This window comes from Chenopodium album, chromosome 19, assembly GCF_948465745.1.
Source record: "Chenopodium album chromosome 19, dcCheAlbu1.1, whole genome shotgun sequence".
NCBI lineage: Eukaryota > Viridiplantae > Streptophyta > Magnoliopsida > Caryophyllales > Amaranthaceae > Chenopodium > Chenopodium album.
In genome coordinates this window covers 36,800,217-36,828,194 of record NC_137852.1, presented here as the reverse complement: position 1 = coordinate 36,828,194, position 27,978 = coordinate 36,800,217, and the positions used below count along the sequence as shown (strand labels likewise).

Here is a 27,978-nt window from a genome sequence, read left to right as displayed (position 1 = left end):
GACATTAAATTAACATTTTTTACACCGATTTTCTCGTAAATTGTTGATAAATTCCCAACTTACCAGAAGTATATTTAGGGTTGCATATATAAAGCATAACGACCCCAAAAAAAAAATAAGCAGTATATTATGTAAAATGAGTATAGACGAGAGCACAATATCTTGGAACAAAATTAAGTATTTTTGCCAACTCCTACAATATTTAGGATCACCCAAAAAAATACATGCACTACATTATGTGACGAAGAAAGTATTAATGGAATATATTAAAACAATTACATTAAAATGGGGGTGTAATCCTAAGAAATAACAATTAACAAGGTGCATCAAAATTTAGTAGTTTTGCCAACTCCTAATATCAAGGTTATCCTAGATGAAACATCCTATTGAATAGATTAATTCTTTCTCTGACCTTTTACCTACCTTAATACTCGCAACTTATTTCATTTAGATGCTTTTCTATGTTTTATTATTTCTCTTTTTTGTTTGTTTTTATATCTTTATGGTAGGAAATTGTTGATTTAATAACAACTAAAAAAACCCCACTTTCTGTTTTTTTTTGTCTTGTGTCATTTTTAACTTTTGCTCATTTTCTTTGTTTCTTAGTTGAATGGTTAATTAGTGTGTATTATTCATCTATTAGATTACATGGCATGCATGAGAATTGGCTCTAAATCTGACTCTTTGCGTCGTGAAGGCCAAACTTGGTATGTTACATTATCTCCTTTCATCACTTGTTCATTTTGTCATCTTGATTAGTAGTTTTGAGTCGTTTAATCGAGGATTTAAGACGGATCCATAGTTTTAAAAGGACGGAAGGATAAGGGAAATCCCATCGATTGTTGATATTATTTTTATTGTGTAATATAATTTTTTTTTTTTTTTTTTTTGTACTTGTAGTTTATTGGAAGGAAAAATATAAAAGTAAAAATTTTGTGAAATTATAATTAACATGGTTTGTATTCAAAATGACAATAATAGATAGTTTATCAATGTAATTGTAATAGATAGAAAAGGTTAATACAAGATCACAAATTACTTATTATTGTTTTGTGCTTATTGTGTTATTGAGTAATTCATGTGATTTGATATAGAGGAATGAAACTTGCACTATAATCAATTTCAACATAAATTGGTAATATGGAACATTAATTTTCTTTGTATCATAAACATTTCTTTTGTATACACGTTATCAATCAATCAATCAAAGCCTTAATCCCATAAGTGGGGTCTGCTACATGAACCAGAGATTATACCGTGTAGTCATTGACAAGTAGGTATGTACTATAGGTGGCTACTTGCTTAGCTTGTTAAAGTATAAGGAACAACAGCCAAGATAAGTGATGAAAATATGAAATCTAATTCACAAACATGTTGAAGAGGTAAAATTAACATTGATGTCATTTTGTGTTGTCTTATTTTTATTACATGCAACATTGAAGTTTACTACATTTGAACAATATGTCAAAATCTAATGAGATGTTAATTGATGGCACAATATTGCATGTATTATACAGAGGAATTATTGTAGTTAATACTTTTAGCCTTTTAAATTATTACTACCTATTAATTCAATATTACAATAGTATCTTTAAATCCTATGTTAAATACTTCCTAAGTTTTGTTAGTTTCCAATTGATTCAACTTTTTTCTATATCATTTTTTTCTTCTTCATATGAATAAAGTTCAAATAATTGAATAACAATATCTTATACTTTCAGGATCTGTTCTTCTGGTCTTGCAAGTGATGTTACCATAGATATCAGTGATATATCATTTCACTTACACAAGGTATAACTAATTTACTTCCATATATATGAAAATTAGTCATTGAATATGTGTGATTTATTTCATTATGTTGTATGCTTATATGTGTTTAATCTCTTCTTATATTTTCGTACGTTCGTAGTTTCCCTTGATCTCAAGAAGTGGGCTGCTAGAGAAGCTTATTGGAGAGTTCACAAGTGAGGATGGATCAAGCTGCATCGTCAGACTCGATGAAGTACCTGGTGGATCCAAGGCATTTGAACTTGTTGCCAAATTTTGTTATGGAATGAAGCTTGAGATTAATCCCTCCAACGTAGTTTCTCTACGTTGTGCAGGAGAATACCTCGAAATGACTGAAGAATATGGGGAGGGAAATCTCATTGCCCAAACTGAGGCCTTTTTTAGTGAAGTATTCAGCAGTTGGACAGACTCGATGCAGGCTCTTGTGACCTGTGAGGAAGTTCTCGAGCAAGCAGAGGAAGCTCATGTTGTTTCGCGGTGCATAAATTCCTTGGCTATTAAAGCATGTTCGGATCCTAGCTTGTTTGGATGGCCTGTTAGTGGACAAAGTAAGAACTCCAAAGAGAAGTCTTTATGGAACGGGATTTCTTCAGGGAGCAAATCACAGATTACTACTGCTGATGATTGGTGGTATGAGGATGTATCTTCTCTTAGTTTTTCGCTTTATAAAAGGCTTATTAAAGCTGTTGAAGCAAGGGGGATGAAACCCGAAAGAGTTTCAGGTTCAATCATGTTTTATGCAAGGACTAATATCCCTCTTTTGAATAAGCAAGCTGAAAAGGATACTACCAAACAAGGATCAGAGGCTTCAACTGCTTTGTTGTCTGAAGCTGACCAAGGGAACCTTCTTGAAGACATTGTAAATCTACTTCCTACACAAAAAGGCGTTACACCAACCAAATTTCTGCTAAGGCTACTGAAAACTGCTATGAACTTACATTGCAATCCACCTTGCTTGGAAAACTTGGAGAAGAGAGTAGGAGCTCAACTAGACCAAGCCACATTGGTAGATTTGCTTATTCCAAATACAGGGTTTGCGTTAGAAACACTGTATGATATTGATTGTGTTCAGAGGATTGCCGATCATTTCATGAAGATGCAGTTAGGCGTGTCTGGAACATCTTCTCCTACAACAGCAGAAGATGGTGTGCAGTTGATAAATGCATCTGAATCTATTGCTTCTATGACTTTGGTGGCCGAACTTATTGATTCTTACCTTGCTGAGGTTGCTCCTGATGTCAATGTTAAGGCTCCCAAATTTCAAGCTCTTGCTGCTGTGATCCCTGATTATGCAAGGCCTAGATATGATGCTTTCTACCATGCTGTTGATATCTATCTTAAGGTATCGCCTATTTCCCTTTCGTAGGTTCCAAATAATAGAGAAAATAATAATTTATTAAATTTACTTATATGCTACTTATTGCAGGCACATCCATGGCTCACAGAGTCCGAGAGAGAGCAAATTTGCAGGTTAATGAATTGTCAGAAGCTGTCACTAGAGGCCAGTACTCATGCTGCACAAAATGAGAGGTTGCCACTTCGGATGGTAGTCCAAGTCCTTTTCTTTGAGCAACTAAGGCTTCGAACTCAGATCTCTGGATGGTTTTTCTTGTCTGATAATCTTGATAGCTCACAAAATAGAGATCAGGATGAGATTGTGGATCAGGATCGAGCTTTAGTGGTTGCTGGTGATGTGAGGAATCGAGTTTCTGAGCTTGAGAAGGAATATCAAACTATGAAAAAAGAGATACAGAAAATGACTAAGACCAAGAAAAAATGGAGCATACTTTCTAAAATGTTTGCCAGACCTAAACCGCGTGCTCAGTTAATCCAGCCAAAATCTGGGTTCACAAAAGTGCAACAAGCATCTCTTCTCAAAACTCAAGGGTTGGAGAATACAAAGTTAACAGATTTAGATGTTACAAATCAAAATTAGAAGGGTAATGATTTTGTGTTTGCCTCTCATTTTCTTTTGGGTAATTTAGTTTTAAAGACTCCTATGTTCTACATTTTTTTGTTAGAAAGGTTCTTTTGTGTTGCAGAATTCGACATTCATGACTTTTTTCTACCTAGTTCATTGTAATGTAAGTCATTGCGTTACTGATTCACCTACACTGCTACCTCTCCCTGAGTTTTCGAGCAAGCTTGATTAGAATAAGCATTGGACATTTGTTTTGATATAATCAAGCTTGAAAGTTAATTAGTTTGTGTGACATTTTTGTTTTCTAGCTTTTACAGTCCTTTCGGTTTATTAAGGAAGAGGGCGGTTCGTCCACTTATTCTGGCAGTATGGTAATACTCAGTGTTTTGGTTCACCCAAAAGTACTAGATCCAAGTGCAGTTCTGATACTCAGTTGCCTCTGAAAAGAGTTTCACTGAAAGTCTAATATTTTCCAGGGAGTCGTGAATGGTGCCTAAACTTGAGGGACGTAAACAGGTGTAGTTACAAAACACTGAGGGATCCATCTATTCACAGAATGGAAAAGTGACATTCATATGCCTTATAGTATTTGTTCGGTTGTTCCCCTGAATTTACACCCCTTGGAACAAGAAATTTTGAAATTGCAAGTAAGGTTCGGAATATGTGCAATACTTTGAAGCAAAAGATGGTGGATGAAAGCACAGGAATAAATTTCCCACACTCAGCTGATGATGCATCCAGGAATCCGAAATGCCTCAGACGTTCTCGTCTGATTACAAAAAAGCTGAAAGAAAAGTAAGCAGAATGGAAGATCTGGAAAACAGATACTTTGTTTTAAAAGAAAGGAATGTGTAAAAATTCCCTAATGTCTTTTTTTTTTTTTTTAGAATATATGTACAGTTAAGGAAGGAATAAACATTAGGAAACCCTACTCACGAGAAGAAAACAACTAATTGCCTAATTTTATAGGTTTTATGCATCACACATCATATGCCAGGAGACAGGGTGGGGCTGTATTAACATCAAATAATCAATATCAAGTGTTTCTATAGACAAGTTCAAACCTCAAAAACCAAATGCATCAAATGATACAATCTTAAAATTAGCACCATGATTTTGCTAAAGAATGTGAAATATTGAATCTGAAATTTTTGCATAAAGCCTTGTAGATAATGCCTGGCTGAATTTCTCTATTAATTTATAAAAATGCATTGATTATTCCTGAAGCCATAATTGGTCAAATCTCCAAAGGTACAGCATAAAACCTTAAGATATAGTTCTATAACTAAAAGACGAAATGAAGCTATACAACATTTATCAAAGATTATATTTTTGTCTCAAAAATGTAGGTTGAAGACACGGCCAAACCTTCAGCATCGAATGTGCGTACCAATCTCTGCCTTTTGTCAGGTGACTCAAGCCAACAAAACTCAAGATGAAATGACTTTAGCTCAGCCACACTCTTCGCTATATCAGTAGGGCATCCCATATACATACCTCCAGGCAACAAAGTTAACTGGAAACCTTTGTCAAATTTTATCAGATTATCATTCATCGTGCCCGTCCATTGAACATTAGCAGTGACATCACTTCCTTTGACAGTTGTACTTATGTCCTGTATGTTTGTGACCCAGAAAGAGGATTATTTGAACCACACAAAGATCACTTAAAATATCGAGTCATGTCAACCACAGCATGAACTTCGACAGTCAGAAAAACTGAAAGGCTACGAGAGAAGTTTATGTAAGTATCTAATAGAATGAGAAAACACAAAGAGAATACTAGTATAAGACTCCCGTATACATTACTTTAAGGCACTAATGAATATTAAGCTAAATGGATGCTTAATCTAAAATACAGAAAAAATACAGTGGATGTAGTCATAAAAGTTGTGTTTGTCACAGCCAAACTATAGAGTTATTAAAGGTAAGTAACTAGGGCATTTCAGGATGTCTTCTATTCTCTATTCACACACGTAAAATAGCTATTTTCATTAATCCCTAATAATTTACAAATATTCCACCTACTTTTTCAAAAATAAACATGATAGTAGCTCTACACGAGTTTTCTAGGATACTGATCTAGGGCTTTTGCTTCAGTTAGACTCCGTGTAAAACAATAGGCCATTAGGGGTCGTTTGGTTCAACAAACTAGAATGGAATACATTGGTAACCCACACCAAGAAGGTATGGATTGGAACTTCATACCTGGCTAAATTTGTTTAGTTTGAAATTGAAATGGATTGGTACTCAAAGTTTGCATCTAGAAAAAAATGGATTTAGAATCTTGCAGGGTAAAATGGGTATGAGACTGTACTATGTAGGGGTTGGAATACAGCTAGATACCAATGGTATGAGCATATGAGGTTCCATAGCAAAAAATTATCCAACCAAACATTAGCATGAATTCTATTCCGTTCTTATCCACTCTAAAAGGGTCAACCAAATGTTCTTTCAGAGGGAGTTCAATACACTCAAAATAGAAAAAGGGCTAAAACAAGTTCCTCAAACTAAGCTGAACTTTGGGAACTAACTAATTATGTAGTATATGATCTTGAACAGATTCTAATTGCACTCTCGATTTTCACTTTTCATCGTAAGAAAAACCATGTAATTGGAGTTAAAAAAATTATGTTGAAAAGTCAACATGAGAACAAAAACTATCTAAAGTACACATAGTTTTAGCAATCTAAATTAATTCCTGCATCAGGAAAGGTAATTAAATGAAAAACCTCATCTGAAATTAATCCCACCATTTTCATTTCAAAAGCCAATTAAAAATTAGGAAAACTTTCAGGGAAATTTCTTTTTTGGTACATCAGAAAAAAAATAAATATATATAGGTATAAGGTGATGTACCAACCTTGCCTACATGCATTAAACTTCACTGATGTGTCATAATTTATCATAACGAATTGTCCCCAGGATTCTAATAAAATTCATTGTTAGTTTTAAAAACCTTCAAGTATTCCCTCTATCCCAATAGAAATTTTCATGGTTACTTTTTTATGATGCACATACTTGACCATTAATATTTTAAATCATGCATTAGTAAAAATTAAACAAAGTTGTTATTTTGTATAAATTAAAATGACCGTTTAACAAGATTTCACATGTTAATTTCTTTTCATATATATATTGACAAAAAAACATGGCCAGAGTTTCAGTTTTGGAACCGAGACATCACTTGTAAGAAAATTATAAATGATATAGGAGTATAAGATTTTTTTTTTCCACATCTTTTCAAAAAGCACATAGTTAATTTTATAAAAGCAAGGGGACTGTATATGCAAGCAGTAAGTCAATCTAAACCACATGAAGTCATAAACTAAACATATGTACTCTGCTTCAAGCATAGTAGTAAAGTACTCTATGAAACATTTGGTGAAACGCTAAAATAGCATTCAAAGTTGATAATCTGCTGAGAGGAGTGTCATACCTGGATCAACAGACCATTTTCATCAATTTCTAGTGAAGCAACTGTATCATGCTCAGCCATTGTTGCACCATACACACCACTGCGTTTGGTGACTGAACTGCCCTTCCATCGACCAAGAAAAGGTAAAAGCCTGTTACTGTTATCCTACCAAATCCAAAAGGATCAGCTAAATCTTTACATTCCTTGGCTTCTTACATTTACTTAACAATCAATTAAAGTAATTATACAAGGGTTTTTGATTGGTGAATACCTCTAAGGAAGGGGGTGCATCAACAACACTTCCTCTCTCTTCAAGAAATATAAGAAGCATTTCTAGAATTCCTTTTGGGTCCATGATATGGAACGCTCTAGCTCGCATATCTTTATTGATAGAATAAAGGCAATTCTCACAGACAATAGATGGCCGCGAAGAGGGCAGCTTCAAGTTCCTGTGAAATAAAAGATATTGCTTTAAAGCCTGGTGAGTTAACTCCAAGATATTGACAACAGTTAACAGAAGGATGACACTTTAAACTTTAAAGTGTAGATGTAGAGTCACACTATCATTCCAAGTTCCCTAAGTGAACTTATTGCCTAACATATCTGAAAATGCATGATTTGTTAACTGTACTATGTAAGATTTTGATATCTCCTGCATGTTCTACCCTATGTCTATACTAGTATACATTGTCTATACTAGTATACATTCAAAAAGAGTACAAGTGAACCATCATTTTACATCAAAGAAAACAATGATGGACATTATTTCATTGTTTGTCTTTATGTTGATCATCTTATCTACACTGGAAATGGTATGAAACTCCTTAACAAATTCAAAGAGTCTGTGATGCAAAAGTTTAAAATGACAGACTTAGGACTCATTAAAAAAAAAAAAAAAAAAAAAATTTAAAAAAAAAATTGGAATTCAAGTAACGCAAACCAAAGGAGAAATTTTTATTTAATCAAGAAAAATATACAATGGATTTCCTCAGGAAATTTCATATGGAGTATTGCTAACCTGTGAATACTCCTACGGCATTAAATGACAATTAAGTAAATAGGATGGAGCTCAAAAAGGTTGATATTAATATATACAGAAGTTGTAGGCTCTTTAATATACTTAACTCATACAAGACATGACATATTTATGAATAATCCTAGCAAAATACATTTTGCTATTACGTTATCCTCAAGGTGCCAAGAAAATAGGCATAAGATACCGAACTAAAGAGAATGATAAATTGATTGGATATACAGATAGTGGTTCTGTAGATGATCGTAACAGTACATCAACTTGCATATTCTACACTAAAATAATATCATGGAATTCAAGGAAACAATAAAGTGTAGCATTGTCCTCAACAAAGCATCACAATTTTCATTGACTTGTTCCGCATTAATCAAACACAACACCACCAGATTTCCTAACAGTTTTTTATCACAATGTTCGCATCACAATTCGCATAGCAAGTGGCAACTAGATGCCATCTCTACAATAATTATTTGAAAAACATGGTTGACTATGGCTCCCTCCTGAAAGGTGGATGCATTAGATATTGTGCAAAGTCTAATATGAAGAGGAAGAAAGACAAACTCATGTCCCTGCTATAGAGCCAAGGGTAATCACAGTAGGACTTAAATAGTAAACATGAATATGGCCAAAATTGAAGATATATTGCTTCCTTAGGTCTCCAAAGGAAAGATTAATAAATTGTTTCAATTAGACTGGTAATAATATATATACCATGTTGAGTAGTGTATGAGAGGGAAAGAAGTTTAATTAGCAACTGCTACACACAAAATAAAACGAATGAGTATATTAAAGACCTCGTACTTAGGCAGAGTCTACTTCGAAGGCACTTAAAAAAACCTTCAGATTAATTGTACTCCATATGCAATCTGCAGTTCTATTCGTGTGCTAGGAATATCAAAGAATCTTCAAAAATGGAAATATATCTCTACATATTTTCGTTGTGTCACTGACTCACTGCTTTATTTGCCTATTATATAGATGATTAAACCTTTAAAAAATCCCATATTCCTAGAACATATCTTATTAATCAAGCCATGTTATAATGCTCGACTAAAATATAGGAGAAACTGCCATGAAAAAGAGACCACCTACTTGGGAGATTCTTCACCAGTGTCATCTTCCCCAAGAACCCCTTGTCGTAACACTGTTTCTAACATACCAGCAGTCTGGTATCTTAGGGCAAATGCCTTCTCATTTGGAAAGAAGCCAATCTGTAATGAAATAAGTTTTACATCAATTTAAAAGACAAAAATCATTAAGAGTAAGGTTTTCCCCAAAATTTGAAAACCATCTTCCAAGTATTGAAAGAAATACCTGTTGATACTTGTCCACAGTAAACATGTTGCTTTCTTTGATTTTGTACTCTGCCCACTCTGTCTCCTCCTCATCACCAGAAATGGATGTGCTTGATACAGGCTGTTTTATGTACAACCTGAAAGCAGTTCATGATTGTCACGAAAGACAGAGAGGGCAGCCACAAGGACCACAAAATAATGGATTCACTGATCACAATATCATACTATCCAACATAACTTGAACATAGTGAATACAACTCAAGCATTTTTATCACTAGCCAAAATTATTATGAAACATTATACTAGCACCTCTAAAGAGAAAACTCCTTATATATATATAAACTTTTTTATAATAAAAAACCTAGGAGTGTCTATTCGGCATTCGGTTTGGATTTGGCCTAACAACCGGGTCCAAATTAAAATTCGGTTTCGAAAATTTGAGTCCATTCCGATCCAAATTTACCCAAAATCCAACACATTCCAATCCAAATTAGGCTTTAATGGTTAGGACCCAATCTGAAATCTAAATTAAAATAAACTACCATGTTTTTTCAAGCCAAATGACCCTTGTTTGTAATAAAGACATCATAAATCATCAATGCAGTAACTAACTCGAACACGAATTGATATAGAAATCATAAATCATCAATAAGTTTATAATGTCAAAGTAAAAAATGCAAGGATTGTTGCAGAACATCATGGAGCCATCTATCCAAGCTATGATGAGGGAGCAAGGGAGAAGTTAACATACGTCTGAATGAGGCTAATGAGTTCATCTTCACCATAAGAACCCGCAGAGAGCCTAGTAGTCAATTTATGCAGAAGCTTTCCATTAGCATCAAATTGCTGCCAACATCAAATATACTGCTTATAAATGCATCAAAAAAAAAAGTGTTGTGCTAGTTAGCATCAAGAGTGGTTTATTAAAAAGATAACAGAAAAGAAAGTATGTGACAGTGGTTAGCTAACCAAATATTATCACTCATTTATAATGAAATAGGGTGAAAGCCTCCTAAGTGCTTAATGCTATGATAATACTATTTTTTGTTCCCAGAACAGTTTGCTTTGCAGATTAACCAGCCAAAAACATATGAATCTCCAATAGGAAGGTTTACACTACATTCTATGAAATTTAACAACAAAATCAGCATAAGTATAACAAATTCAGACAGTGTGTTTTGCGGTACTTTCCTATACTCTAAAACTAAAAGTTCTTCAGCCATCTAAATTCAATGCTTACAAAAACCATTTAGATGATAGACCTCATCCAATATTAATCCTAGTAGACATCGGCAGAAAAGCCTTTGAATCTTGCATAGTTTGACCATTTAAGCAAGCAAACCCTTTGTACCAAGACACTCAAAGATAGTCCCCTACACAAATATATTGTATCTTACTTATCTACTTCAAGTCAAAAGTCTATCATGCATCTCAAGCCAAATTATGAAACAATCTCAAGGAATATTCTTTTACCCATTAGCATCAACCATATTTCAAGCACAAAAAAGTCTAAATGTTGCTTATTACACTTACTACGTATCTCGTATCATCTCCGGGATTAACACTCAAAATAAGAACTTCCAAGCATCAATCATATTTGAAATATTGTTAGGTTTGTTACTCCAAAATCTATGTTGGTTTATATTCTCAGCTCAATGATTTGGTTCAAGCTCAGTCCAGCAGCAGCAGCAGCAGATGCAGGGCAATTAATCACAACAAGTTGAACTCAGGCAGCTTGGTGATCAGACAACTTTGTCCACCTCAGCAAGAAGTTGTTAGATAGTTTGTTATATATTCCATTAGAAAGTTGTCAGGGTGTAATGAGCTTAGCTCCTTTGAACTTCTGTAGTTCTATTTATATGTTAATAGTAAATTATGAGAATCCATAATCATTTTCCCAAAAAATCTGGGTTTGTAAGAGTCTCTCAATCAAAAGTATCAACAAAGTTCGCAATTCTTCTTCTCATACTCAAAGGTTTTCTACAAAATTCAATTACTAAAATCTACTGTTTCATCAATTTCTACAATCTAAATGCTCAAGTCTCATAAACTATAAGAATGATAACCCAAAAAATGTCTAGCTTCATATGCAATGTCCAGCCTTTCAACTAGCAAATAATAGCTTTCTTAACCATACACTCCTATCACTTTTTGCACTAACACATACTGGCTTTGCCATAATTTTTTTTTTTTTTTTACAATGTTGAATTAGTCCAATATACACTTATACAAAATCAAGTTTAGAAATTTCTTTATTTAATACAGCTAAACATATTAATGGTCAAACACATGTCTCAAAAGTAGCAAAATATAAATAAATAAATAAACAAAAAAATTAAATTAAATTCATACAAAGTACGGAGCACTTAACAGTGAAGATGCACTAATTCACAATTCCACACCACATTAAGGGAAAAAAATCATGTAAAATCAATAAGAAATGCTTCAATCCCAGAAATACTCTACCTCTATAAAAAATAAAAAATAAAAAAATAAAAAAAAAAAAAAAAAAAAAACCCAGAAATTTTCAACAATTATAAACAAAAACCATGAATCAAAAAAAGGGATTAAAATTGAAATGAAGAAGAAGATACCCACATAGAAAGAACCAGCCCAACTACCGAGATTGATTTGAACAAAACGATGAAGATTGTCAATACCCAATGAATCCTCATCTGCTATCTCCAATTCTGGTGCAGAAGTTGGGGTTGTAGTTGCTTTAATTGAATATTTGGGATGATTTTTGATGGGGTAAAATGTCGAAATTGTGCGAAGGTTTGAAGAAGGAAGATAATTTGGTTGGTATTTGTTGTGAGAAAGAATTTTTGGGGTTAATGGAGAAGAAATTGTACAAGAAAAGGATGCCATAGTAGTAGTAGCAGAGACTGGAGTTATCCTTCAGAGTTGGCTTATCCAAGAGTAGACATTATTCTGCTATGGAGTCTAACAGATTAACGGATAGGGAAAAGTTTTCAATTTCTTTTGGGCAAGTGTAGGCATGTAGCGCAAATTAGAACGTACACAAAAGGGTGTCAAAAACTTATCCGATCTGACTTGAATCGAATTGTTTTCAAACTGATTTAGATCTAAAATTTTTTAATCCAAAAAATCCGATTAACTTGATGTTAACTCGAAATCGATTTTAGCCGATAATTTGAGATCCAAACACAACTTGGGTATCAACTCGTTGTTTATCTGAAACTAATAAAATATGATATTCAAACTCTGAATTCGATCTAACCCGAAATGAAATCTAAACCATGTAGGCTTGAATTATACCTCATTTTACCCGACACGAAATTATCCATGCCTGATTAAACCCGACCCATAACATCTTAGGGTTCGTTTGGCATCGTTGTGGTTTTCTGTTTTTTGGTTTTTTGTTTTTTAAAAGTGTATTATACATGTCACATAATGAAACAAAAATTATATAGATTTATTAAAATCATGATAATTTTGAAAACTGACAACAGAAAAGTGGAAACACCTTTTTCTTGTTTCCTGTTTTTGGTTTTTGGTTTTCAAAAAAACAAAAAACTGAAAACAAAAAATGATGTCAAACAAACCCTTAGTTAATTATTTATTGATTATACTCGCAGTAGAGATCAAAGGGGGATTTATAATATTCACTGTAAGTGAATTAGGAGTTTTACTTCGTATATAATTATAAGTAAAAGACGTGGGGAAAGGTTGGTCGATCGTTTTCTAGTGGGGGAAGGGTAAGGACTAAGGAGGGGTTGGGGCAGTGGTCTGCTGGGGGAAGGGGCAAGAGTTTTATGATCCTTTTTTTTTTTTTGTAATTTTTTGAACCAATCACAGCCTAATACGTGCTAGGTAACTTGATATAATAGGCTATTGACTTTTGTTGATCGATTTGGAACTGTTAGAATAAAACGCAATTGAAATTATTACAAGATAATTAAAAGTTGGAGTTAATTTAAAGAAAATCCGCCAATGTTGAAGCTATTAAAACCAATTTTCCAAAATTTGTATGTATTACTAAAATTTTCTTTATTAAAACCAAATTTCCCTATATTATCCATACATTGAACTGATTGAAGTCATACAATGCTAGTAATTGATACGAAATTATTAGATCCTCCATTAGCTAAGGCTAAGGGGGACCATGCAAAATTCCCGGGCACCAACCATTTAGTTTCCGATTACCTCAATATGTGCAGTTGATTGCTCCAATTATACTACTGTAATTGATTTCATACTATATTCTTTTTGTTTGAATAATTATTATTTTAGACAAGAAGCCAATAACCACCATCCATGATCATTAATAATAAATAAACAAATACAAAGTCAACATGTAAAATTTCTCATAAAGATAATGTTATCAAACTGCCTTGGGCAATTTTTAATTCCACAAACAAATTCGGTTCCAATAAATCAAGAAATACAGCAATCTTCCAAACACTAAATAAAGACTAAATGGAAATGAGATTTAAGATACTTATAAAGAAAAAAAAAATCTTTAGTTTGATCAAATAAGTTATCTTCTACGAGTAAATGCACGACATTTGGCGACATGATATGATTAACCCATGACCTGGAGGAAGGAATCCCAAACAGCACCAATGGCAAATACTAGAGGCAAAACAAAGTGGGATCTGTAAGACATCCTTGGAGCATCACTCTTAGCGGGGGCAGCTTTAGGTGGTGGAGGGGGCTTCTCGATTCTGACAGACAACTTCATGCCACCATAACAGAAGCCTTTTCCACTGACAAAGTAGCGGTGTCTGGTTACATTAAGTGGAACCACATCCCTTCCAGCTCCTGTAGTCCAGTTTGCCATAGGGTGATCGGTGTTACAGTTTTCATAGTTAGTCTTGTTCACCTCAAGGACATCCATCTGGTTCCGGTCATACACAAAAACTAAATAGTGGAAAAGAAAAGAAACAGGTTAATGATCAGCTTTTACAAACTATGTAGCACAAAAACAAGGAAGAAAGGAAAACAAAACTTGAAACAATCAGGTTATAATGAGTGGAACTACGTCATAACTAACAAGCTATGTTGAGACACAAGAGGCAAAACCAAAATCATTTTTTTTTGTTTCAAAAATCCATAGTCTGACTTGCCAATAAGTATTATAAACAATCATAAACTCGTATATGGGTTAAGGTAAATAATAATGATAAATACAATACATATAATGATAATAAACTAAATTGGAAATGACTGCTATAAATTTGATGATTAATTTAGATCATGCAAAAACTCCAAACAATATATATTGGGAGATTCACAATTTAAATAGATTCTAAAGTACTTTGATTTTACCATTGTTTGGTATGCATTATACTCCATAACACTTTTTGTTGAGAGTTGGAATTAAAAACAAAAAGAAAGAAAGAAAGAAAGAAAGTTAGAGGTATGAACTTCAAAGGAAAAAGTTCCAAAAAGTATGAGGCCTTGAAAAATGATGATATGCAGCCTCGGTCCTTATACCTCAAAAAACACTCAAATGACTTTGTAGGTCCCTGCTAAAACACTACCAGCTCTATAGTTTTCACAAGGGCCTCGATAGCTCGACCCCCCTTATTAACTTATTAAGATTTACTTAGAGAGGATTACTTTTTTGACAGAAAGAAAGTCGTCTTGAATATTAGAAGATATATAAAAGGGGAGAGCTTGATGATCATCCAAAGAAGATTTTATGAGATTCCTCAAGTTCCCGACTTTCCATGTTATCAAAACGGAAACCCACCTCCAAGATTTAATACATCAAAAAGATAAAAATAAGAAGTTAAGGCATTTCAGATATCTCACATGGGAGACAAGATCCAGCATATGTGATCAGCTTTGATTCAAGTAATTAGTATTAAAATTCTGATTCTGATAACCTCTATAAAATTTAAAATTAGATAGAAGACTTGGATATGAAGACGATTAGGTTCTCATCAAAAAGAATTTACAATCCACTAATATAAAATAAGTTAAAAACATTTTTAAATAACTAAGTTTGAAAAAAACTGTCTGCTACACTAGTCTTGAATGTGAATCTTTCTGAGTTCAGATATCAGTTTTCTTATACTTCATTACCACAAATCAGGACCACGCCACGGAAAATGGCAACACATATTGATTATTCCAGGCTGTATTTTCTAACCCACAAAATGTTCCCACCAAATCCTCATCTGCTCAATAATAATACTGTTGGCATAAGATTATTAGCTACCTTAAGAACATTAAATATTGTGGCTTTAGATGGATCATAAGACCTCGGCAACACGGTTTACCTCTATTGTATTTCTCTTCCATCAACGATATCAAGAATCAACATCACCTAAAAACTTGAACTCCTCACCACAAATGTGACATAACCTAATATCAGCTAGCATGGAACAACTCTTCTTACGGTGCAACCATCTAACAAGAAGACACAAAAATAGCAAAGAATGAAAGAATCTAGTGTAGCTACTCTAGCTATGTTTACTCTTCTTAAATCTCTTACTCTCTGATCTAAAAACACTATCAATGACTCATTTCTACTACTAGTAGCCTCAAATGACCGATGTTGCTACATTTACCCATTGCATAATCTACCCACATGAAACTAAAATCGAAACAAATTAAACTTCCACCCATTGCCTTCGACCACATATGAATAGGTAATCTACTTACTAGTGTACCATATATGAATTGTGCCGCAAGATAATGTAGCATATCATGGACATTAATTAATTGTATATGATTAATCGTACCAAATCAATTTAATCACCAATCCCACATGACAATGACTTGTAATCTAACATTGTTAACTTTGACCATCATTAGTCATAGCTGTCAAAACTAAAAACTACTATGAACAAGAATCTTAAAATTTCATGTTTTGTTCACAAAACTCCAAATGCCACTTAAATTATTTTGAGTACCAACATTAACCAACCCAAAAATCCATTCATTTAACTAAACTATTAAGGGAAGGGTATTAATTAATTTTGCTAAAATTAGAAATTTCTTTCAAATTCATATCAAAAAATTAAAAACTACCCAATATAAAACTTGAAAAAAAGCAACATAATAATTAAGATCTAAACAACAACAAAAACACTGAAATTAACACAAAATAAGATCCAAACAACAGATCTAAACACAAAACAGAAAACAAGAATGTAGAGAGAGAAAGAAGAGAGAGAAATTACATAGCCAATCTCCAAGGTAAAAGTGCTTATCACTAGCCCAAACAGTGTAATTAACATTGGAAGTCCAACCCTTATTTCCACCAACAATGTAACGTTTAGCAAATACATGAGGCACCATAACCATCACCAAGGCGCATGTTAGCGCCATTGCTACAAAGCTTGACTTCATTGAGCTTATTTTTCTCTCTCTAAATTTTGAATTTTTTTGATGAACTTTTTTTTTTTTTTGAGCTGGTGATTAAGCTGGTACTAGAAACTGGTTCTGCTAAAAATATGGGTTCCAGATAATTTTGGTGGGGTTATAAATAATCAATGATACTTGTATTATTTTTATACTTTTTTTTATTTTTTTTTTATTTTAATTTTATTATATTTTTGTTTTTATTTTTTGGGTTTGAAAGAGTGAAATCTAGAGTGACAGGTTGGAAAGTGATGTTGAAGATATCTAACTCCCACATGGGGTAGATAATTTGTATGTTTGTTTTTGTTTATATGGTTGTAATTTTGAATTAATTAATAAGAGTTTGAACTTAATTTAAGAGAATAAATTAAAGTGAAAGGAGTGGGAGTTAGTTGTTGTGGTGGCCCTTGTGGGCGGTGACCGGCGGTCGGCAGGTGGTTGTATGATTGGGAGAGATGAGGGAGGAGACTGTATAGAGATAGGGCCTGTTCACATTTACTGGACTGAGCTGAACTGAACTGAACTGATTGAAGCTGAACTGAAATGAACTGAAGTGATTAAAGCTGAACTGAACTGAATTGAGCTGAAATAAATATTTTATGAGAGAGGGAAATTAAGAGCTGAACTTATTGGAGCTGAACTGAACTGAACTGAACTGATTGGAGCTGAACTGAATTGAACTGAACAAAAATTAAGTAAATGTGAACAGGCCCATAGTGTTAATCTATTAGTATTGTCGTATTTTTTTATAAAAAAAGAAAAATATATATTTATGTTCTTATTTGAAATTTTATAACTATTTATAGTTTAAGCGGATATTGTAAATTATTTCTAGCACATAAAGTTTGACAATGATTTGAACCAGATTGGAATTTAAAACCAATTATAAATCGAAACAACTTGTTATTGACATAAATTGGTGAAAAGGTTAAACAAGTTCCACTTAAATAAATATTAAGCCGAGTTTAATTTAATTATAATGGTATTAGCACAAAAATAATTGATTTAGTTGTGTAATTGTTTTATTTATCAAGTTTGGTTTAATGACATGTTAATGCATTTTGTTCCAAACTTCCAATCATAAACTTTTTCTTCACTATTAGTTAATAATAAGTTATTAATTGTTGGTCAATTCATGAAAAGTGTAATTGTAATGGTCTAATCAATTAATAATCAAGTCTTACCAAAATCCAAAATGATTGGACTTGAAATTCAGCATGAGTAATCTGATTCGATTCTGATTTTACTAACTTCTAAAAAATCAACTAGTGTGTTATTAGAGTGATGCCTCGAATTACTAGTTTGTACTTTATACTTCTTTAATTGATAATTATGTTCAACTGTTTGTATAGCTAAGCTAGTGTGTGATCCAGGCTTGCCTTGGACGTTACGGTTTTTTTTTTTTTTTTTTTTTTTTAACCTCATATGTATTTATTTGCAAGGAATAAATAATGTTAACTATGTGAAATTTTAAACACTAATAAAAGTTGGTTGAGATGGTAAGTGTATAACTTTTATTTGTTGGAGGTTGTGGATTCGAATCTAGATCAAGCCATAATTTATTTGTTAAAGTTGCAAGCTTACGTGTCACATGTACTTTGAATAGTGATGTGGCATAGTGACATGGTATTATACACGTTGAGGGCTGCCACATGCCACTGTTGTGACCCGTTCCTTTAAAAGGAACACCTTTTAATTACTCGACGTAACACGTACCAACTAAATTCGAACTGAACCTGATCTTAGGGTTAGATTAATTCGACATGACTCAACTCGAATATGATCTAAAGACCTGAAATGACACCGATCGAAATTCACCTAAATCTAAAATAACCTATAAATAAGAAAAACATAATTATGAGAGGTTTCGCTTGATTCTTACCAATAAGTGTTTTAATAATGTTGCCTTGGTCATTTTTAAGTAGTGACAAGCTCCACAATTTGCGTGGCGTTTTAGAAGATTTATATAGGGTGCATACATAATGTTGATTATTAATTGGTGAATTAAATATTAGGTTGAAACAAAAATGACAAAAAACTTTTCGAGTACGATCACAATATAAATAGAGTTTTCATCTTTCCTTCAATATGTATACCAATCAATCAAAACCTTAATCTCATAAGTGGGATTAATTACATGAATCAAAAATGGTTAATCCATGTAGGCATCGACAAAAATCCTCTTCTTCCACCCCTTACGATCCAATGCATCATCCTCGTGTAATTCTATATATTTCATATCCTTCCTAACTCCTTCCAACTAAGTCATTTTCGGTGTTCCTCTCCCTCGTTTAACCCCTCCATGGTCATTGTTGAGCCCATGAGCAAACCTACATGTGAGTGAAAGTGTTGTCCCACATTGAAAGAGAAATATTGGGATTTATATCCCACGTTGAAGAAAGAAGAAAGTCGTGTCCACTTTATAAGGCTAAGGGGCTACTCCTCTCATTACCATATGCTTTTGAGGTGGAACCTCGTTGTTCATGTAAAGTGGACATTTGTGACGGGTGTGGCTCAGTCCCGTTTGTCATGGTATCAGGTTGGCTGTGTTGTGATTTGGGCAAGACTATGGACAACTCTCATGTGAGGGGAGATTGGGATGTGTATCCCACATTAAAGACAGAAAAAAGTCGTGTCCACTTTATAAGGCTAAGGGGCTACTCTCTCATTGTCATATGGTTTTGAAGTGGAACCTTTTTGGTCATGTGAAGTGGACATTTGTGACGGGTGTGGCCCAAACCCGTTTATCAGTCCCTCTCTTCCACTCTTTGCACCAGTGCACCATCGGATCTTCATCTTACATGTCCAAACCAACGCAGGCAATTTTCCCTTAATTTGTCTGCATGGCCTGCCGTCCTTACTTTTTGCAAATAACCTCATTTTTAATTCGATCTCTTAGAGTGTTCCCGCAACCTCGGGTCTCCTCCAACATGTACGGGGCCTTCATATTACTTAAGACGGGCTTGATGATGAGGAGAGTTAGAAGATAAGGGAGCCGTGGCCGTAGGTTGTGGAGGACAGAGGTCAAAGGAAAAAGGGAGTCCAACATCAATCATCATCATCATCGTCAAGTTCATCAACCATTATTAGGCTCATCAAAGCCATAACTACTTTTGGAGATGCACATTCAAATTTGCACGTACATACAAAAATTATACTTAAACATTCCACTAAATGTTAGTTTTTTAATTTCAAAAATTGTAGACTACACACATTTAAAAATAAGATCATTTAATTACACATATTTAATTCCTTCAAAAAAAGCTAAACATGTAATTAACTTCTACTCTTAACTTATTCTTCATCTGTTAATTAGTTGATACATTTTGACTTTAACAATATTCACAAAATTTCCTTTGACTGTGTTTTATGATTTATACGTAATGAAAAATATAATTATGTGAAATCTTATTAGATTCGTCACAATATATATTTTCAAAATATCGACATAGCAAGGGCGACTCTTTTTCTAGCCTTCAAAATATCAACTTAGCAAGAGTAGGCTCATTTTCTAGCCTCGAAGGTTATATTATGAGCACAAGCCACGCCTAGTCTAGGAGCGTAATTGTAGCAACAGTAGGAGAGGTTAGTAATAATGCGGCTAATGCCTGACTGTGTTTCTTCACTTGGATTGTTGCACAGCTTGGGCTCTTTAGAACTGAACAACTAACTGTAAGTTCGTTCCGAGCTTCACAACCAATGTTATGTCACCATAAATATTCATGGAAAACATTGTTATACAGATTTTTTTGCTTAAGAATTTATTTAGAGTAATTACGAGTATAAAAGTGTACAATAATTAATAATTATGTCTCTTTTAAAATCAGTAGATATAACATAATCCAAATATTTAATCTAAACAACACAAAGGAATGTTTAATTACAAGTATAACCAGTACTCTGTCTGCACCCGCAAGTAGCTAAATTACTTCAAAGGACATTAGTACTGCAACCCTAATGAGCTGAACATCATGTTGAGATCAGCCAACCGGCAAACCCAACCCATCGCACACATCTTCTTTGCAATGACTTCACCAAATAGGGAAGACGCAAACCAGTCCTTGAGTAATGTCATTTCCGATCAGCGATCACACAACATTCCGACTCCTAGTCCCACCTAAATTGCTCAAATTAATGTATAACTGCATTAAACTTCCATCTTTACAACTCATGATGAAACCAGCAGAAGCTTTGTCCTGCAGGTAGTTTAGTACCTTATCTAAGATGGTCATAGATTCAGGCGTTCAGCCAAACTAGCTTACATGAACCAGCAGATCAAACTTCCCCTCCCTTGCTTTCATTACCTTTAAAAGCCACTTATCACACCTCATTTGCTTAAGCTTATTTAAAGACGATGACAATTTTTCAGGCTTTAACAGTTACCTGTCCAGAGAACTAAACAATCATACATTCTGATCTCGAACTGTGAACCTGTCTGCACTATATCACCAAAACAATGAACGGTCTGAATGGACAATCTTTTAGAGATGCAATGCCACAAACAATTCTATAGACAAGTCCTGTAACAAACAGAAAAGAGCTTAACCATACCAAGACTGATAACTAATAAAGTACAGAATGCCTTCTCTTGGGGCTACACTAATGGTTCATCAAATCATGAGTTCATCAATATATCATTTTTTTCCCCAGTCATTAAGGAAACAGTTACACAGGGGTCAAGGGCTATACAAGCTAGTGAGCTATACATTAAACCCGTACAATATCATGCCCATCGAATTGTTCATAGTTCACATTGATACAAACAACCAAAACATGCTGAGTTCGATTGTATAATCTCATCGCACTCTAGGAAAATAAAGCTAAGTTCAATCCAACCTTCTCAATAAGTAATCAACTTGGACCTCTTTTGTTAAAGGCATAATCCATTTCCCATACAGATTGGCAACCAAGCTAGGTTTGATCTTGTAAGCGGGGCATGACTCATCACCAATAGCATCTGGGTTGACAGGCACCTCAAGTCCAAATGTTTTGGCTTTCATTTCAACTCTTCTCTGTACAGCTAGCTCCACTGCCTCATATGTCAGCAAATTCATCAATTGATCTTTATCCTGCAAAGTAGAGTACCAACATCAGAGAAGAGCTTCTAGTGTGCCAACAAGCCAAACTAGGCAACTAGCTACGGAGTACAAATTATTTATTTGTAAATGTGTAAGATATAAAAAACACTTACTTGTGCCGCAATAGCAGATGTATAGATATCAGGTGAAGCTCGAAACTTTGCCTCTGCCACATACTTGCCATAATGTATTCGTTTAGAGAGTGCCTGCAATAAAGAAGATGAACTTAACAGGACTGTTCAGCACTATGTCCTCACGGAAAAGTACAAAACTTCAGAAATATTCATTCTTGTTCTACTGAAGGTTCTGTGGCCAATGCCGCCAATCTTTCATGGCAAATTTTATAACTGCTGCAGTCCGTCACTTTAAAGACCAGTTCGGCGACTCAAGTCACAAAATTAAATTAGTGATTTACCAGTGATATGATCATTAGATGTACAGAAGTGGAGTTCATGCCAAGTTTCTTATAGCTGTCCAGAAACTTTAAATGACTAAAATATAGCAGCCAAAAGTAGAAATGACGAGCTTGTAAAGGTCCTGGCCTTGGTGATATATGCAGACTAAACACTCTTGATAATTGAAGCTAGTAAGATGAACATGTACGCCATATATATCCTTTAGAACAGGTTATGTAAAAATTTGTACTAAGGAGTAAATCTGTTCACTTATCTGTGTACTCCAAACCTAACAACTGGAGTAAAGGAGAGATAAAAAGCTGCAGTTCACAGGGATTTTCTAAAAGTCTCCAGGAAACACAAGCATTCTATTTATATAAAACAAGAGCACTACTTATACGGAATACACTTTGGACTTTCAACAGTGCGTTGCTCAGCGAACACTATCAATCAATCAAAGCCTTAATACCATCAGTGGGGTCGACTACATGAACCAAAAGTGATTACTCCATGTAGTCATCTACAAAAATCTTCCTCCTCCATCCCTTACGATCAAATGCCTCATTCTTCATAATTCATATCCTTCCTAACTACTTCCAACCAAGTCATTTTTGGTCTCCCTCTCCCTCATTTAACTCCTCCATGGTCCCACTCTTCCATGGGCAAAAGTGGGGAGGATGTGCAGGAAAAGTCTACATCTGATGTCTAAGTCTCTTACTCGATGTTTATTATAATCAGAAGACGTTCCATCTCGATTACGTAAGGTTAACAAAGGTAAGGTTGTAGGCACATAGACCTCCGTAGGAACTCCAATGTAGAATCTTTCCATGGCTGTTGTTAATGTGGTCAGACTATTGGGAAAAGGGAACTACCAAAGTTCTCAAACAAGATAATACAACATATATGAGCCTCAGATTATGATGCTGTTAGGAACTTAGGACAATAACATAGCTCAATTGGAAATAAAATTATACAAGAAGAGAAGCCAGCAGAGTACTACAGCAACCTCTTATCAGCAACCCATGAATCTAGAAACTTAAAATGCACACACAGGAATTATGAAGCATACACGACATTATCATGTTAAGCACAAATATGCACCACAACTTAATCAAAATCCACAAAAAATCAAAAAAACACATTTCTGACCAAGGTAGATGGAAGAGGGGAAAAATGGAAAATGCTCTAACATGGCCATTAATCACCATAAAAATTAAAGTGAACACTCAGCTTACTGTAAAAACATTCTTTTGACTATATTGTCACACACTCACACCAAATCACGATAACTAAATGCAACTATTGTAAAGGTACTAAGGTAGAGAACTAGCTTAAGTATTCATACCTGTAAGCATATTGTGTCGCAAGTAGCAGAAGAGCCACAGTTTCCATCGTCTCCATCCTTTACAAGCCTTGGCAGAAGGTCATTGAAGTACATATCCCAAATTAATTTGTTTATATTAATTGAATCAGCATGAGGATGGAGAACCTACATATGAAGCAGCAGTAGTTGACATAATCAGAACAAATGACCAACGCAATTCTACCAAAAAACAATCCATAACTTTTTAATTTGCATCAGACAGCATTAGACTACACATATAAGATCTTAATCCATCGTATCTCAAAGTAAAAGGGAAGCTTATATAGTATTTCTTTAGATTCATGCATCTTCTATCAATAGTTCTTTTGTACTACTGTCTAAAAGAATTGACACTGAAGACTTGTAAGGTATTGTATGAATTTCCCATGCCCTATTTTTCCATTTTCTAAAAATCTAGGTTATATTTTTTTTCCTGTGTTTGACTGATCAGAGCAAGCAGCATTCCAAAGGGAACAAGACTACTGTTAGCACTCACACAACCTTTAAGGGAATACCCAACACTACTCCTCATGACAGCAAACAACCTACTCCAGATGTAATCGTCATCTCATGTTGAAAAAAAAAAAAGTGAACAAGACTACTATTAGCACTCAAACAAGTATATGTCCTGTTAAAAAACCACCTCAGCCTATGTATTTGGAGCATGTCATCAGTGTTAATCTTCCATACTTAGTTTTGACTTTAAAGCTGGAAATGGAGGGGAGCAATTCAAGCAAATTAGTAAAGATTTACATGTATGTGAATCCCGATGAATTTCCATCCACACATTAGAATCTGTGTTTAGGTCACAACTCTCAAAATAGTGACTTGAAATCACAAACTCACAACTCTAAGGATTTACTCCAAAATTCAAAAACACCCAGTGCTGACCACACTGAGAGACGCGAACGCGCAGGTAACTCCAGTTGGCGCCCACCTTCTCCTTTCTTCCCTCTTTTTTATTTATACTAAAGCAAATTATTATTAACCTATTAACACTAGACTACCCAAATTGCCCCTCCTAATATTAGTCTATTACAGATTTTCCTCTATACCCAAATGAAGGTATGGAATTTCACCCTTTTTCACCTTTAAAAAAATAAAAACCACTATCTGAACTTACAAGCACTTTTCCAAAAGTTAACTAAGCTTATTGGTCCTCATATGAAATCATTTGAACTTAGTCTTGAATTAAATTTGGGTAACCCTTATCCGGACTTATTTTTCATATATATTTTTAGAGTTAAAAGAGCAAAGCCTTAATTTTATTTTCTAGTCTATTAAAAAAAAAAAAAAAAAAGGTCTTGTTTTATTACGTTTCCTATCTTCCTCCCTACAATCAAAAAAAAAAAAAAAAAAAAAAAAAAAAAAAGGTAAACTTGTACAAGGTTTTTTTAAAATAAAAATTTTAAATAAAAAAAAATAGAGTATGAATTTTTAATAAAATTAAAACCTAGCAGGATGGATGTCATAAATAATTGCATACGTAAGTGACTACCAAGTTGTTCATCAAAAAGTAAAAGGGTGAGAGAATGGTGATGACTCCATAATTGCTTGTCATTCAATCTATGTTACTCGGACATGGCAATTTTTCTGTCATACCCGGGTTGATACGTTAAAAATAATTAAAGGGAGATACGTTAAAAATAATTAATTACCTGAGGGTATTGCATAGGTGGCAATAAGGGTTCAGGTAAATCCTCAGGGAAAAAAGGATGCTCATCTGGGCTCTTATATCTTCCCACCTAAATACAAAGGGATAATAACAATTAGAAGTCAAGCACATTCATACATTTCTATCTAGTTATACTTGAGAACTTCAACTTTTAAGATACCTGAGCATGAAGCTTTTCAGTTTCCTTAAGCATAAATTCAATCAAAGATCCATGAAAGCCATGCAAAGGGAACGCGTCAGGATTATATGTGTCAGCATTGTAACAAAATTGCGATCTCTCCAGAAGACCAAATATGATACTATCTTCTTGCCGAATCAAGGAGTTCCGAATACCATCCAGGGTCAAGCTTTCACTCTCATCAATTCTTGCCTTAGATTGTATACTACAAAAGTTGAAGTCTTAAATTAATTCGACTTTTACTAGGACTTCGTTTATACTTCAAAAACATCACAATCAATTCAGTTAGTACTGCCATACAACCTCCATAAACATTAGTATGAGAACTCATATTTCCATTATGGCTATTCTCTGCCATCAGGCTTTTCCTTTACCCCCTGGCCCTCTCATCCGAGAGGTATCCAACATTTAGACACCTACTAGTATGGCCTTAAAGTATATTTTAGAGAAGGATTTCCAAACAACTTAAAGCATACATGTTGGATGCTTGCATGACATCTGTCACTTTTGGCAAGTCCTTTCAATATAGTGGCATTAATAAGACTCTCTGATGGTACATCACCAGAGGTGCAGGGGTATAGGGTGCACTACTCACAAACTGAGATTAGGGACAATAGATAGGAAAATCAAAGACTGCTAAATTTATAACAGAAATAAATTTTTCTAACAAATAGAAAAGACCAGGGGAAAATCCATCATGGTGTTGGACTTCTCCAACTTTGAATTGCACAAAGTTAGCAAGAGCTAGTGATTGTTACTTGTCAGCTTATCAGACAGACAACTGTATCATGAACAAAGTTAGCAAAAGCTAGTAATCGTTACTTTTCACTAGTCAGATTAACAGACAGACAACTGTAGTAATGCTAAAAAAAACCTTTAACGGATGCTAATGAAAGCACTTGGTTAATTTAACAAAATTATAATTGTGTAGACTGTGTACAGCTTTTAGGCAAAGCATAGAACCATATTCTTCTGAATATATAAATGCTTTACCATAGGCAGTTGGGGAATCAAGAGATACCATAGGCAGTTTTAAGAGAATCAATATATTCCATGGGAAAATTTGGACGAAATCAATATATACCAAAGGCAAATTGGAGAGAATCAATAGACTCCACAGGCAATTTGGAGATAATCAGTAGATTCCTTTTCTGGAGCAGGATCAATCATAGGACTCCTAATCTAGGCAGTGACTAGTCTAGAAGAGTTCATCTCCCATCCAATTCATGTCATTTGCTCTTAGGAACGCGCTACAAAATGTTCCGATAAACCCTTTACCCCCACATTCTCCAAAGGGGCAGTAGAAACTGTTTCAGAAACAAATTTTTCTGTCTTTTTTAAAACCAAAACAAGCCTAAAATATAACATATCTTCCAATTTCATCAGCTAATTATTTCTTTCTATTTGTAGAGAGATAGGATCAAACCAACAACATTGGCTCCATTTTCAACCACAGTCAGCAGATTAACAGGTTTGAAAACTATAGCATCCACTAACACCAACAATTAACCCAATTCCAAAAGACAAGCATCAATAGATTCAATAATCAACCAGTATATATTAAAGTATTTGCACAACAACCCACTAAAGCCAAGAGTTGAAGCAAAAGACAAACATTAATATTATATTTAAACTTCGATGAATATGCAAAAAAAAAAAAAAGCAAATAATCAATTCACAGAAGCAATTAACAGAGCAAATAAAGCAATGTAATAGCAATAATTCATCAAACAAATCACCAAAAAACAAGGGGGAATATTTATTTTTTTAATAAAAAAAAGAGTAAAAGAGCAGAAGTGCTTTAATACCCAGCAACAATTGAAGAAACATTAGAGGATTGAATGCCCTTAATTGATGAATTTGTCCTTCTACAAAAGCTAAAGCTGCAATTTTTTCCAATTTGGTAAGAATAAAGATTAAAGGGTGTCCTTAATTTTTCTGGGGTAGTACCAAAATAAGCTTGAGTTTGAGGTTTTGAAAAAATCAACAGTTTTGCCTCCATTGATGAAGAAGAAAGATACCCAGGTCAAGATTTAAGCAAAAGAAGAAGGGGGAAGAATATTGGAAAATATAGTTGTTGGAAAACAGTGGATTTTTGCAAATACAATGTACTGTATATATATATACAAGTATGGAAAAGAGAAGAGACGTTAGAATTTGAGAAAGTGGAAAATAGTGGGAGAGGGCAGATATAAGAGGCGGAAAAATTACGAAACTAAGAAGTTAGGTGGCGAAAGAAAAAAGAAGAGGAAGGGGTAGGTATGTGAAATGTGAATAGCCAAGAAGTGGAGGGCATGCCTCAGTGGTTGTATTAGGACATTGAGGTTGAGGTATGTTCTCTCGTGTTTAACTCGTAAATTGAAAAGGATAGTGAAAAAGTAGAAAGATTAATTGAATTGTAGAAAGAATTGAGGATTAATTAGGAGATTTTAATTCTAATTGTGTTGAGCATGTGTGTATTAAGACTTTGAGGTTGATGTGTGCTCTCTCACGTTTG

General features: G+C 34.1%; 4 protein-coding genes across 4 annotated transcripts; 1 reads left to right on the top strand and 3 right to left on the bottom strand.

The window, feature by feature from the left end:
- Positions 1 to 648: 648 nt before the first annotated feature.
- Positions 649 to 3,724, top strand: LOC145594299 (BTB/POZ domain-containing protein At5g03250-like). The gene is made up of 4 exons (XM_081650636.1): positions 649 to 707; positions 1,722 to 1,791; positions 1,910 to 3,130; positions 3,215 to 3,724. The coding sequence occupies exons 1-4, from the start codon at positions 649 to 651 to the stop codon at positions 3,722 to 3,724; spliced, it is 1,860 nt and encodes a 619-aa protein (XP_081506762.1).
- Positions 3,725 to 4,857: 1,133 nt separating this feature from the next.
- LOC145593612 (uncharacterized) lies at positions 4,858 to 12,448 on the bottom strand. The gene is made up of 7 exons (XM_081649895.1): positions 12,053 to 12,448; positions 10,206 to 10,300; positions 9,474 to 9,591; positions 9,252 to 9,370; positions 7,398 to 7,575; positions 7,148 to 7,291; positions 4,858 to 5,324 (listed from the first exon to the last, which is right to left on the bottom strand). The coding sequence occupies exons 1-7, from the start codon at positions 12,320 to 12,322 to the stop codon at positions 5,034 to 5,036; spliced, it is 1,215 nt and encodes a 404-aa protein (XP_081506021.1). The 5' UTR covers positions 12,323 to 12,448; the 3' UTR covers positions 4,858 to 5,033.
- Positions 12,449 to 13,758: 1,310 nt separating this feature from the next.
- LOC145595353 (early nodulin-like protein 17) lies at positions 13,759 to 16,885 on the bottom strand. Its single transcript, XM_081651750.1, has 2 exons — positions 16,612 to 16,885; positions 13,759 to 14,338 (listed from the first exon to the last, which is right to left on the bottom strand). Exons 1-2 carry the CDS (start codon positions 16,778 to 16,780, stop codon positions 14,001 to 14,003), a joined length of 507 nt encoding a protein of 168 aa, XP_081507876.1. The 5' UTR covers positions 16,781 to 16,885; the 3' UTR covers positions 13,759 to 14,000.
- Positions 16,886 to 21,254: 4,369 nt separating this feature from the next.
- On the bottom strand, positions 21,255 to 27,741 carry LOC145595352 (chorismate mutase 1, chloroplastic-like). Its single transcript, XM_081651749.1, has 6 exons — positions 27,290 to 27,741; positions 25,464 to 25,686; positions 25,287 to 25,373; positions 23,611 to 23,754; positions 21,984 to 22,076; positions 21,255 to 21,861 (listed from the first exon to the last, which is right to left on the bottom strand). Exons 1-6 carry the CDS (start codon positions 27,481 to 27,483, stop codon positions 21,619 to 21,621), a joined length of 984 nt encoding a protein of 327 aa, XP_081507875.1. The 5' UTR covers positions 27,484 to 27,741; the 3' UTR covers positions 21,255 to 21,618.
- Between the last annotated feature and the right edge of the window lie 237 nt (positions 27,742 to 27,978).